Here is a 14,679-nt window from a genome sequence, read left to right on the forward strand (position 1 = left end):
CACCTCCGGGGCAGGCGGGGATCGAACTCATGCGGAAGTGGCTTTGACTTCTTAGTGCTGTGCTTTAACCCGCTGCGCCACCAGGGAGGGCCTAAGATGGACCGTTTTTGCTGTCAGAGTCTTGTGTCCGGAAATCCCAGCTCAGATCAGCTGGGCTGTCTTCATCTCTGCTCTGGCAGTGTCTCTGCTGGGAAACTAACCTGCACTCAGCTTTGCTATGAGAAGCTATGGGAGGAAGCCAGGCGCCCTTCATAAATTCACACAGAGCTCATAGGGACATGCTCAGAGACCCCAAGAGTGAAAGGTAACACCCCTACACTGTGGAGGAGAGAAAAGGGCCCCCAAGGTGAAGGGAGGATCTGTCCGGAAGTCTGCCGGAGGAGGTGAGTGGGCCATTGTCAACAGAGGGAAGTACTGGGCCAGAGGAGGCAACTTGGACCTGGCGCGGGAGCCTGCTGTCTCTCCGGGAGTTGAGACAAGGACGCGGTCCCCTCTGTTCTTGGAAGACCTCAGGAGACCACTGAGGGCCAGCTGACAGCAGTGGTGGGGGCAGCTGGCAAAAGTGCCCTGGGAGCCTTAGGGTGGCATAACCACCTCCAGTCCCAGGGTCTCTGTCTTAAATTTAAGCTTCACTATACCTCCTTTTATCCCGTTACATCTCTTTTTGCATCTTTTTTTGATTTGTTCTTTCTTTTCTCCCTTATAGGACATATTTAAATAGTTTGTATATTATTATACAATCAGACTGAGGTGTCAGGAGAGCATAAACTGAGTCTCTGGCGTGGCCACCAATGAGGATAGCTACCTGGACAGTATTTCAAGTATTTAGGGGCTCTTGTGTTGCCTACGACTGGCGACCTCCCTCTGACACTGCTCAGTTTCCCATTTTCTGCCACTCTGAAGTCCAAGTATTACATTTGTTATTAATCATTTCTTGTTTTCTATTTTTGGTCTATAGCGCACATACTATAAAATTCATCCTCAAATGGGTTTGTGTACATTTTCCAGTTATGGGACCAATCCTATCAGCTTCTGAGCGTCATCACCCCAAAAAGCAACCTCATGCCATGGGCTATAGAGAAATCAAACAAAGGGTCAAAGACAAACTATAAAACCAGCCCTTGAAAGGAGCCGTAGATCTGAGGCATCTAGGAAAGGAGCGGAAGTTTGGGGAGGGGACGCCCACAATTGGCTATGGTGGGGGACTGTGGGTGCTATGGTGGTGGACAGAGATGCTGAACACACCTTGGGGGATCCCATAATGTCAGAAGGTTACAAGTATGGTACTTTATGAAAAGCAACAATGGTACTTCACTAAAAAATAAAGACCCACTAGCCCTCCCTCTCGCCTTTGTTTTCTCTATAATATAAACTTTGTAACCCTAAATAATCTCCAGTCACTACCTTCATGCACCTACTTTTATGTAAACAAGTCTTCACACGTGTAAGGTAAGGCGTTTTGCTAACACCAAAGAGAAAGGCAGTTCACTCCCGTCTCTCCTTTCTAGATGACATCGTAGTGACCTTAGTCACGCTCTCCCTTCTCTCCTGATCACTGTCTTTCCACTTTTTCTTTTTGCCACTTTCACTGCTAGTGCCTTTCTGCCTGACACCTTCCCTCATAAGCCTATGCCTTTGTTCAATTCTGAGCACCACAATTGCCATTAATGTACCATATCCGAGGCAGACAGGGATTGTTACCTGCTGTTGCTGTCAGCAACTGCCATCAGTGGGTGCTTGCTACTTGGGGAGCGTGGTGCCATGCAGCTCCCTGCACAGGGGATCCTCACCGCAGTCCTGCAAGTCCTGCAGGGAAGACACCATTATCCCAATTTTACCCAGAAGCCAACGGTCTCAGACTGATTAAGTACCTTGTGTAAGGTTATTCAGCCAGACGGCACCAAAGTGAAGATTCTAGACCCAGTTTAATTCCAAATGGAGTTCCATTATGGAGGAAGCTAAGGTCTCATCAGAGAAGAAAAAGCTTTCAACTTAAAGATCAAATAAAAATCTGTGTGATGGCAAACATCTTAATTGGTGCCTAGAGGAAGACTAAACAAAATAAAGAATGATCATCCTTGGTTGTCTATTGGGGCTTGCTAATACTTCCACCAGGCACCTTGCTAAGAACAAAGACATGTGGTGGGCTGGGGCAGGCTCACATTCCACCAGCGAGCTCCTGGTTATCACATTTTCCAGGAGTTTTTTTCAGATAAATATTAAACCACCGGTACCTTAGATCAGCCATGGCAGGAGTGTTTATACCTTGGCAGTTGGTGAACTTCAAATAAGGCTCTGGTGCCCCATTACCAGCTGGTTGTTTACAATTTCCCAGCATCCTTTCCATGCGCCACAACTATGTACTACTTACTGCCTTTCCTTGTTGATGAAGATATTAAGGGAAGGAAAGCTTAAACAACATGCTTTCTGTGTAGGTGAGCAGCCTGGAGCTGATATTTGAGCCCCGCAGGCGGGAGCAGAGGCTGTGTACCTATCAGCCCATCCAGGAAGGTGAAGCCACTGGGTCAGTACCTCTGCGTGGTGGAGCGTTTTGCTGACAGCCTCTCTCCGGGTCTGGCGAGCAGTTACCTCTGCTCTAGTCGCCCCGCGGGTGAAAAGGCTGACATGGATGACGGGGGCGGAGAGGGTTCCCAGGACTCCCATCCCATGGAGAGGAAGAGCTCATTAACGCTCCCAAGACCCTGGGGTCCACAGTCTACAGTTAATCAGTCATTGTGTGTGTGTGTGTGTGTGTGTAAGTGTAGGGAGCCAGGGACTACCTAGGGGATAATGCCAGAAGTAGGATCACCCTGCTTGGCAAAAAGTTCACTTGGGCCTCCCTGGTGGCATACTGGGTTCAAGAAGCTCTCGGAAGCCACTGCAACACGAGGTTAATCCCCCACCAGGGAGCTAACCCACATGGTGTGACAGATATCTTCTGACCGCCCGCTGCTCCCCTCAGCAGCGTTTTTCAGTACATTTGCTTTGTGTTTCTGGCGAATCCTCTCACCCACCATGCCTTTGGCCTGTATCCCCAGTTCTGTATGCATAAATAACTACATCTTATTAAAAAAATAAAAAAAGTTCACCCACAGCCTTTTCTGTGAATTGAAGAAGGGGTGATCTCTCTTTCCAGCGTTGCCAGCGTTTCCCAGGGCTTCCAGCCATTTACCTCAGATCTCTGATTTAGCCATCCAGGATCTGTGTTTTAAAAGTTTTAAACTTCCTCTTTTTTCATGTAGTTCTGATAAGTTGTATCACTCTGTGTTATACAGGGACGATAGCGCCCTGGGTGGAAGATGACGTAGGACACAGAGGCAATGCGCATGCGCTGGAGCGGAATCGTCCTGCCTCTGGCTGCTCAGAGTCGGAGCTTGTGGGGTCAGTTACTAAAGGGCATCCTGGCCCTTGCTAGATCCTGATGAATACTAGGTGCATAGGCCTGCCCAGTTGTCATTTCTGTATTCTCTAGATGGAATTGGAAAGCTCATACTGGCAATGGATAATGGATGCAATTAACAACTGATTTGAAAATTCATGAAAAAAAAAACACGTTATTGACACATTTCTATAAAGTAAGCCTCTTCTTAGATCATTGTTCTCCCTGTCAGGCAGTCCCTGTAGCTCTCCCACGACCATAACCCCCGTGATCTGCCACCATAGTTCTTTGTGCTCTCCCCTCCTCTCTTCCTGAACTTTCGTTCTCTCCCTCCCTTGCTGTTTACCTAAAATCTGTGCTCAGCTTTAAAGTTTTATCTTTTTCCTGACACTTTGTTTGGTTTTGCTATGTTTCAACTATAAGTTAAGGCATTTGATATTTTTCTTTTTCCTTCTGACTCATTTTACTTAGTATAATTCTTTCCAGCTCTGTCCACATCACTACAAATGGCTTGAGTTTACCTTTTTGATTACTAAGTAGTATTCCATCATGCATATATACCACTCTGCTGTCATCTTTAGGGCATTAGGTTGTTTCCATAGCTTGCCTATTATAAATAGTGCTTCAATAAACATAGGGGTGGAAGTTTCCTTTTGGATTAGTGTTTTTGTGTCCTTTGGCTAAGTAGATTCCTCTAGTGGAATCTCTGAATCAATTGGTAGATCCAATTTTAATGTTTTAAGGGTTCTCCACACAGCTTTCCATAGTAGATGGATAAGTTTACATTCTCACCAGCATCATAAAATGTTTCTTTTTCCCTTTATCCTCTCTAGCATTTGTTGTTTCCAGTTTTTTTAATATGGGCCATTCTTATTTGTGTGGATGGTAACTCATTGTGGTTTTGATTTGCATTTCCCTGGTAATAAGTGGTGTAGAACATTTCTCCATATGCCTGTTGGCCCTTTGCATTTCTTCTTTGGAGAAGTGTCTTTCCAGCTCCTCTGCTCATGTCTTGACTGGATTGCTTGTTTTTCTTGAATTTTGTCAGCTCTTTGTATAGCTTTGATATCTGTCCCTTATTGACTGTAGAAGCAAAGAAAACAAAGGAGAAGATAAACATTGGGACTACATTAACACCACTGGCATTTTAAAAAGAATTAGCACAAACTACTGAAATTCATATGGTATCTGAAAAGATCCAGAACAACAAAAATGATCAGGACAAAGAAGAAAGAGAATGGAGGTATCACATTTGCAGACCTCAAATTGTATTATAAAGCAATTTTATTTATTTTTTATTGATATATACATACATAAATACATGGCATTATTAATTTTTTACAGTGAGTTCTCCTTTCAGGTGTTCCCCATAAAATTCCCACCATGTAGTCACCTGTGCACCATCACCATGGTTTCTTGTGCGCTTCCTGTCCATTTTAATCCTTCTCCATCCTCCTCCCCTGCTGAATGTCTCCAATTTATAGTTGCCTGCTAGTTTTGTCTTTTGTTGTTTTCGTATTCCCCCCCCCATATTCCTCCATAAGTGAAGCAAATCAATATTTTCTTTTTCCTTTTGACTTTTTTCACTGAGAATAATCCTTTCCAGCTCTATCCATGTTGCTGCAAATAGCATGAGTTTATCTATTTTGATTGCTGTATGCACAGTGTCCCACTGTGCATAGATAACACGTCTTCTTGATCAAGTCATCCATTTTTGGATATTTAGCTTATTTGCACAATTACTGTTATAAGTAGTGCTGCATTAAACATCAGATTACAGGTTTCCTTTTGAATTAATATTTCTGTGTCCTTTGGGTAAATTCCCAGGAGGGGAATTTCTGGATCGTATAGTAGCTACAGTTTTAACTACTTGAGGAAACCCCACACAACTTTCCACACAGTTTTACACATAGTTGGACAAGTTTGCATTCCAAGGTGAGCTCCCTTTTCTCCACATCCTTGCCAGCATTTGTTGTTGGCAGTTTTTTATTTTTCCCTTAATTTGTGTCATTCTCACTGATGTGAGGTGGTATCTCATTGTAGTTTTGACTTGCATCTCCCTGATTATAAGTGATGTTGAATGTTTTTCATAGACCTTTTGGCCATTTGCATTCCTCTTTGGAGAGGTCTCTCTTTAGCTTTTCTGCTCATCTTTTGACTGGATAGTTTGCTTTTTTGTTGTTGTTGACTTATGTGAGTTCGTTGGAGATCTTTGAAATCAGCCCCTTATCAGTTGTATGGAATGCAAATATTTTCTCCCAATCAGTGTGGTGTTTTCTTTGTTCTGGTTATTGTCTCTTTTGCTATAAAGAACCTTTTTAGTTTGATGTAATCCTAGCTGTTTATCTTTTGTTTCAGGGAAATGAGTCTTTAAAGAGGTTTCTGAGATGTATGTCATCTTTCTTCAGTATATTTTAGGGTTTCAGGTCTTATGTTCAGGTCTTTAATCCATTTTGAGTTGGTTTTTGCACATGGTGTGAGGTAGTAACCTGACTACATTCTTTTGCATGTGGTGGTCTAGTTTTTCCAGCAACATCTATTGAACAAACTATCATTTCTCCTTGCATATTATATGTTCTTTTATCATGGATAGGTTGTCCATATATGTGACTTTCTTTCTGAGTTTTCAATTTGATTCCATGGTCGTTGTGTCTGCTTTTGCTTCAGTACCATATTGTTTTAATTATTGTGGTCTATAATATAGTTTGAAGCCTAGGAGTGTGATAATGCTTTTTTTTTTTTAAGTCAGGAGAGTTTTAGTGATTCGAGGTTTTTGTTTTTCCATAGTAATTTCATCAATATTTGTTATATATATATATTTTTAAAAGATTATTTATTTATGCACACAAGAACTGGGGTACCAGATAGAGGTGAGAGGATGTGCTAATGCGAGTGGGGAACAGAACAGGCAGATCTACTGAAATACACTGCTGAGGGGAGCAGCGGGCGGGTCAAGAGAGGTCTGCCACAACATGTGGGTCAGCTCCCTGGCCAGGGATTGAACTTGTGCTGCTGTGGCTTCTGAGAGCTTCATAGTTTGGTGCTTTAACCTGTTGCGCCACCACGGAGGGGCCCTGACTTATTATCTTAATTAGTTTTTCTGTAGAGTTTTTAGGGTTCTTTATATATGTTATCATACCATCTGCAAATCATTATAGATTTAATTCTCTTTCTCCATTTGTATTCCTTGTATATCTTTCTCTCTCTTTATTGCTTTAGCTAGGATTTTCTGCATTATAATGAAAAGCAGTGGTGAGAGTGGACATCCAGACCTTAAAGGAAAGCTTTCAGCTTTTCACCATTGAGAATGATATTCGATGTGGGTTTTATCATATGTGACTTTTATCATATTAAAATATAGTCCTTCTGTCCCATGAATTTTGAGGGCCATAATCATAACTGAATGTTGGTTTCATTGATCTTTTGAATTGTTTTTCAAAACTTTTATCTCATTTACTTCTGCTTTAATTTTTATTCTTTCTTCTACTGGCTTTGGGTTTTTATTTTTCTCTGTTCTTTTTTTAGTTCTTTGAGATGGGAGATGAGTGAATAAGTATCCTTTGGGAGAGACATCTAAATTACACAAACACATTTTATCTCATTATGCTTTTGCCCACTAATTTTAGCATCCACAAATGATTTTCACCTACAACAATTATCTTTGGGATTTTTGTCTAATAGAAATTTACACTTACATCATTTTAAATATATTTAGTTTTTTTTTAAAATCATCTTCATTTTGTACATTTTTCATCTTGGATGTAATCCCTGTGGACTTCCCACCACCAATTCACCCGTGTGCCATCACCATAGTCCTGTGCACTCTATCCACCCCAGTTTTGATCCTGTTCCCCTCTCCAGGGGAATGTTTCTGGTTATAGTTGCTCTTGGTTTTCATTTTTACTTTATTACAATTGCTTCATTTATTATTTTAAATTCTACTGTACAGAAAACAGATTCTTTCCTCCCATTATTTCTTACTGATTTTCTTTATATCAGCAATGACCACTTGATACTTCATTCTCTGTCTATTCCTTATTATTTTGTTATACAGATTGTGTGGTGTTTTTTTCTCTGGACTTCTGACATATTCTCTCAGTTTTTGAGCATTTTCTTCCTTGTGGTGTCACACCATAGTCAAGGATTACATGTATTTTCTCTTTCCTATCCTTTTATCAATTGATGAACTTTGTGGTTATTTCCACATTTTTTGGCTATTGTGAATAATGCTGCTATGAACATTCAGGTACAAGTTTTTGTATCAGTACACATTCTTAATTCTCTTGGGTGTAAATATAAGAGCGTGGAATTGCTGGATCATAAGGTTACACTATGTTTAACCTTTGGGGAACTGCCTAACTGTTCTCCTAGAAGCTGCACCATTTTTCACCTCCTACATCCTTGACAAATTTTCTTCTTTTCAACTCCTTTTTGTTTCTTACTTCTCTTGATATTTTATATTCCCATCTCTTTCTTTTCCCTCCCTCCCTACCTTTTTTCTTTCTTTTTTAAAATTTGTGGTGTGTATGACATCTCACTGTGCTTTTGATTTGTACTTCCATGGTGACTAACCATACTGAGTCTCTTTCCATGCATTTATTGGCCATTTCAAAATTTGTCTGGGGGTGGAGTGGGGAGTGGGATCAAAAACGGTGTGGGGAGGGAAGTGCCCTGGACTGTGGTGATGGCACACAGGTGATTTGGTGATGGGAAGCCCACAGGGATTACAACTGAGATGGGAAAATGCACAAAATGATGTAAAAATAAACTATTATATTAGAAAATTTGTCTCTTTACCATTGACTCATATGAGGTCTTTATATACCTAGATACAAGTACCTTATCAATGTTTGACTTCGTGTATTTCTTCCATTCTGTGGGTTACCTTTTATTTTCTTGGTGGTACTTTTTTAAAAAAAATTTTTAAATTTTAATTTTTAAAAAAAATTTAAAGATTTATTTGTTTGTGCATGAAGAACTGGGGTACAGGCCAGAGGCTCAGGGGTGGCGAGAGGCTTCACCAGAGACAGTGGGGAGCAGAACAGCCTGACAAGTACACTGCTGAGGGGAGCAGCGGGCGGGTCAGGAGAGGTCTGCCACGCCATGTGGTCACCTCTGGGGCAGGTGGGAATCAAACTCATGCGGAAGTGGCTTTAGCTTTTTAGTGCTGTGCTTTAACCCGCTGTGCCACCAGGGAGGGCCAGTGGTAAACTTTTTGATGACTTCCTTTGAAGTGTAAAACTTTTGAATTTGGTAAAGTCTGATTTATGATTTTTCTTTTGTTGTGCATGACTTTAGTGTCACATCTAATTATCATTTGCAAAATTCATGCGATTAGTATTTATGCCTATTTTTTTCTAAGAATTTTATAGTTTTTGTCCTTATATTTAGAGCTTCGATCTGTTTTAGTTATATTTTTTATATGGTGGTTGGTAATTGGCTAACTTCTTTCTTTTGCATATGTCTATGTTGTTGTCCCAGAACTTTTTGTTGAAAACACCTTTCTTTCCTCAACAAATGGTTTTGCACCTTTGTGGAAAAAATCTTGTTTTTTTATACATGGGCTTATTTCTGAACTCTCAATTTTATTCCACTGACAATTCTGTACACTGCTTTGTCTTACTGTTGGTTTGTTAGTAAGCTTTGAAATTGTGTAGCGTGAGTCTTACATTCCTTTAGAGGGTTTCTTGTAATTCTACATGAAATTTAGAATCAGCTTTTCAATTTGTTCAGAGAAATCATCTGGTTTTCTGATAGAGTTTTTATTTAGTCTACAGCTTTATATAGTCACAGAAAGCTTATTATAATAAAGTGTGCTTTTTATTATAAAAAAGTATTGAATTTTGACAAATGCTTTCTCTGCATCTAGTGAAGTGATCATGTGATTTTTGTTTTTTTATGTTGTTGATATGATAACTTACATTAATTGATTTACAGATTTTGAACCAATCTTTTCTTTCTTGGTAAAATCCTACTTGACCATGTTATATATATATATATAATTCATGTCCCTGGTTTTAGTTTCCAGTGTAGTTTGCAGCTATAGACTAAGGAATGTAGGGAAGGCATATAACAGGGAAGGCATTAAGGCATTGTCTCATGATAGTCTCAGAAGATATAGTGAGAGTGAGAGGTAATCTTAGACAGGTCTTAACAAGTCTATTCTCTCATGCTCCAAAAAGATCAGAAGACATTCTACCATGTGTCAGGTTAGCTATTTCAAGGCTTTGCTTGCATAATATTTATGGACATGCATAAATTCTCTAGGATGCATGTTAGTTATCTCTGCATATTGTGATAAAACTTGGAGAGGGGGTAACATAGCTAGTGATTGGCGTGACGGAGTTAGATAACCTCTAGTAGACAAAACGGTTCAAACAGGAAGGAGAAGAGTAGAAATGTTCACAATTAGCTGGATGACAGTAGTTACTTTTAAGGACTCATTAATATCTACCTTAATCCAGTTCTTTCTTCCGTATATTCCTTTTGCTTTACATCCCTCCCTTTATATTTTTCCTTAAGTAACACACAGTGAACGAAACACTGCAGTATTTGAAGTTGTGTGTGGAGAAAGTAGCAGACTAGGGGTTCTTAAAATTCTCCTTAATCATGGAGAAACTTTCATAGTTTAGAAAGCACATCAAGCAACTCTCCCTCAGCCCTCCCTGGAGTTCTCATCTTTCCCCAGCAACCTCCTGAATGCCCGCTTTATCTCTTTGTTCCTCAGGGTGTATATGAGGGGATTCAGTGAAGGAGTGCCCACTGCATAGAAGAGGCCGAAGAACTTGCCCCTCTCTTGGGCATGGGGATTTTTGGGCTGGAGGTACACAGCAGTGACGGAGCTGTAGAAGAGGGTGACCACAAGGAGGTGTGAGGAGCATGTCCCAAAAGCCTTCTTTCGTCCCTTTGCAGATTTCATCCTCAGCACTGCACGGGCAATGGCCCCATAAGAAACAAGGATTAGGCTGAAGGGCACAACGACAATGATGACACTGGATACAACCAATTGGATCTCATTGTAGCTAGTGTTTCCACAGGAGATTCGAATTAGAGAAGGGACTTCACATAAAAAGTTATCTATCTCCCTATGGGAGCAAAAGGACAGGCGAAGGGTGGGTGGTGTCTGGACAACTGATTGAGTTAAGCCTGACACCCAGGCCACCGCGGCCAGCTGCCAGCACAGGCGCGGGTGGATGATGGTGGCATAGTGGAGGGGCCGGCACACAGCCACATAGCGGTCAAAGGCCATCACGGTCAGCAGGATGCACTCAGTGGTCCCCAAGGACATGAAGATGAAGAGCTGGACGAAGCAGCCAAGGAAGCTGATGGTCTTGTTGGGGCCCCAGAGGTTGACGAGCATCTGGGGAACGCAGCTGGTGGTGAAGCAGAGGTCCAGGAAGGAGAGGTTGGAGAGGAAAAAGTACATTGGGGAGCGGAGTCTGGGGTCCAGCACAGACAGCAAGATGATGCAAGTGTTGCCCACCAGGGTGAGGAGGTAAGAACTCAAGACCACCACGAAGAGGATCCTTTCAAGTCCTGGGTGATCAGAGAAGCCCAGAAGGATGAAGCCCATGGGGGAGCTTTGATTGGCCATGGACCCAGCTGTCTTCTGCAGGTAGATGTTTCTCCTCTGCTTTCACTCACTCAGTCTATTTTTTTTTTAAACTTTTTTATCTTCCAGCAGCCCCTTCTCTTTTGAACTTTGTCTGTTGGGAATGAGGAACCCATGAAAGTTTTTAGTACATCCTTTCTAAGCAATGGGGAATCCTTTTGTGTCAATGTGGTATAGCTACTAAATTTGGAAATCCAACATTGATATCATTAACCATAGTCTATACTCAGATTTTTGCAGATAATGTTCCTTATAATGCTTTTTTTTTTTCTCACAGAAGATTGAGTGGTGATCACTTACATGTGACCTGGGCATCTTTAGAGCCTTTCCTTAGCTACAGAAGCAACAGACCCTCAAGTAGAGGGTGCTGGGCTCAGGCATCCCCAGGAGACACTGAGAGGACAGAGGGAGTGGTGACCTCATGGACAAGGTCAAGACTGGGGAATGCTTGAAAAACTCTCCAGACCCCTGGCAATTCAAGGCAGATAAAGCAAAGGTCATGGGTAGGTGGGAGAAGGAAGCCTACACAGGGAAGGAGGATCTGGGTAGATGAGTCAAAGAAAACCTTCTGGTGAATGTGACCGGGATCTTTGCTGGGAAATACTCCATCCAGCCACAGAAGAGGTGGGAACTGGAGGTCTCCTGAGGACAACCTTAGGAAGTCCATTTAGGGAGTGAGGGGTCAAATGATTTGGCAGAAAGTTCTCTGGGAGTTTATAGGTGGATTAGTCCTCAATTCATCACAGGATTTCTATTTTATGATAAAAGCCACATCTCATTCCTCTCATCAGGACTTCCTCTTCTTGGTCATCTTCTATGTTCCTTCCTTCCTCAGTGCTTTCCCCCGCCCCTGAGAATAATATCGCTTTCTTTTAAAAATTGCTTATTTGAAAAATAAAGAACATCTAAGTTATAGCTACAGGTTATAAAAAACAATAAACACATGGTGTACTTGCCACCCAGCCCCAACTCAAGAGCAGTCTCTCTGTGTGACCCTTTTTTCCCCTGAAAGAGTTAAATGCTATTCCAATTATTCCTTTAATATTTTATAATCATCACATCTTTTATATCTTAGCAATTAGCAATTGTTCACTTTACTTTTCATTTATCAGCTCTAGCATTCTGCACACTCTTAGTCTCATGGCAATGCTTATTCCTACATCTATTCACTATTTCTAAATCTCTCAGTTTGTACCTTCCTTTGGCTCTTTGTTCTTTCTTCTCTTTCATAATTTGTTTTTCCCTTAATGCTCTTACTCTTGGTCCTTCTTTACTCTGACACCAACAGAAGGCAAATTCTATTTGCTTATTTGCCATTATTTTCATATTCATGAATGCATTTATTCCTTTATTCATTGCAAAAAAGCCATTTACATAAAGTTATGACATACAAATCTACTGTACAATCCAATAACGATAACCGTGTTTGCTTTAGCAGTTAGCATCTGCTGAATACTTCCGTATACTAGGCTCTATACTAGAAAATTTCCTGAGTAGATGGATCTCACAATGATTGGGAAAAACTTAATTCTATCCCTCCTTTACAGAAGAGATGGCCCCAGGTGTTCCAATGGCAGTGGGAGAATAATTTGTAACTTACCCACAATCAAGTCAGAATCTCCTCATTGCCTTGCTGCTAGAGTGTCCTCATGACAAGGAGTTTCTGGACTGCCTGGAGCCAGAATTTTGATCTTCACATGGAGAAATATACCCTTGAAATTGAGGTTAGAGGTTCGATGTCATTCATGTTCAGGTAAGAGCAATTCTTATTGCTGTTTACTTCCCCAGCCAGTTTTTAATAGTTTACAGTATATAGCTCCTATAATGACTTAACAATTGGTTACAATTACCTTTTCCTGTTTCAGATAGGGAAATGAAAGCACACAGAAGATAAGGCCCTTGTTCTGGCAAGTGTCACATAAGTGCCAGTGATGAGGTTTGCACCCAGGTGGGCTGCCTGAATAGGTCATCTACCAACACCTCCAGTCACTTTATGACTATGTGAGGCCAGAGGTAGCTCTTTACTGGAGCTTTCTGCTATTGACCCCTCCACCGTAACCCAGGAAGTCAACTAAACTAAGTTAGTTATACTGGAAGCAGAAAGGGAAGCTTGGTGAGGTGAGAGTGGGAGGGATCCCAGGACTCTCCTCCCATGGAGGAAAACATCTCATTAATTCTGCCAAGACTCTGGGGCCTTACAACCACAATTAGCCACTGTCACTAATAATGGTTTTAAGAAGAGAGGAGACTATCTATAGGAAGCAAGTTAGAAATGGTGCTCCATTTGCTGAATAACAAGGCTGCCCCCTGTTCCTCGGTGTCACTGGGGAGTACAAGGGTGTTGTTTTGTTTTTGCCACCACCTCCTAAATATCCCATAGTTCTAGCCTTTCAAAACTTCAGTGTAGTTATTCATTACTCCTTGCTTTTATTTTCTTTCTCCTTTTAGAGATACAATTTGTGTAATAGAGCGTACACATTTTAATCTGAGTTTGATAAATGAATATGTCTGTGTAAACACTGCTTTAGTGAAGACATTTTCATTACTCCAGGAGTTACTTATGCAACTTCCTGGACCCACTTCTTGGTCTAGAGAAACATTGGTCTGATTTCTATCACTTTAGGTTGTTAGGCTTGTTTTAGAACTTCACATGAAATGATTCATTTAATGCACATTTTTTTCACGTTTGACGTGCTATATTCTGTGTAACACTGACATTCATCCAGGTGTCTTATTTATTTATTTTTTAAAGATTTATTTATCTATGCATACAGAACTGGGGTACAGGCCAGAGGTCCAGGAGTGGTGAGAGGATTCACCAGAGACAGAGTGGGGAGCAGAACAGGCAGGCTAATAAAGCACACTGCTGAGGGAGCAGCAGGCAGGACAGGAGAGGCCTGCCACACCATGTGAGGGACATCCTTGGCCAGGAATCACTGAAGTAGCTGCTTAGTGCTGCACTTTAACCCATTGGGACCACCACCAGGAAGGATCCCATCCTTGTGGTTTTATAAATGAACACTCCAGTATTTTTGATGATTTTTAGTTTTCTATTGTATAGACGTATCATAATTTATTCATCTACTCATAAATCCCAATAATGGACACTTGGGTTTATGGTGTTTTTTTAAATTGTACTCAAGGAAGAATCTAATTCTCTTCCTCCTCAGTGTGGGCTTCACTTAATGACTCATTTTTAACAAATAGAATATGGAGAAATGATGGTGGGTGACATCGTTCAAGGTGAGGTTATAGTGGCATTGTGACTACCTCCTTATACTTTCTTTTGGATTGTTCACTGTGTGGGGAGCCGTCCACCTTGTCATGAAAGTGTTCAGTCAGTAGGTAGAGAAACTCTATGGGGAAGATCTAAGACCCCTTTCTAGCAACAAGCAGCCTGGGCCCGAGACAGCTTGTGAGCTTGTGCCCTCCAGTTTCATCCAGATTTTCTAAGGACTGTAATGGGGCTGATGTCTGACTACTCCTCATGAGAGACCCTAAGTTGGAACCACCAGCTAAATTGCTTCTGATTCTGATCCATAGAAACTGCTGTTTGAAACCACTGAGTTTTGGGTAATTTTTTTTTTTAGATTTATTTATTTATGCATATAGAACTGGGGTACAGGCCAGAGATACGGAGGGTGAGAGGATTCACCAGAGACAGAGTGGGGAGCAGAACAGGCAGATC

At 41.3% G+C, this 14,679-nt stretch overlaps 1 protein-coding gene across 1 annotated transcript; it reads right to left on the bottom strand.

Moving 5' to 3' along the window:
• Positions 1–10,034: 10,034 nt before the first annotated feature.
• LOC101623148 (olfactory receptor 2H1-like) lies at positions 10,035–10,973 on the bottom strand. The gene has a single exon (XM_004694718.1). The coding sequence runs from the start codon at positions 10,971–10,973 to the stop codon at positions 10,035–10,037; it is 939 nt and encodes a 312-aa protein (XP_004694775.1).
• Between the last annotated feature and the right edge of the window lie 3,706 nt (positions 10,974–14,679).

This window comes from Condylura cristata, unplaced genomic scaffold (genome assembly GCF_000260355.1).
Source record: "Condylura cristata isolate star-nosed mole 26May11 unplaced genomic scaffold, ConCri1.0 scaffold00046, whole genome shotgun sequence".
NCBI lineage: Eukaryota > Metazoa > Chordata > Mammalia > Eulipotyphla > Talpidae > Condylura > Condylura cristata.

Bases quoted from the DNA above. Each gene is read 5' to 3' on its own strand.
- LOC101623148 (XM_004694718.1), bottom strand. From the start codon at position 10,973: ATGGCCAATCAAAGCTCCCCCATGGGCTTCATCCTTCTGGGCTTCTCT.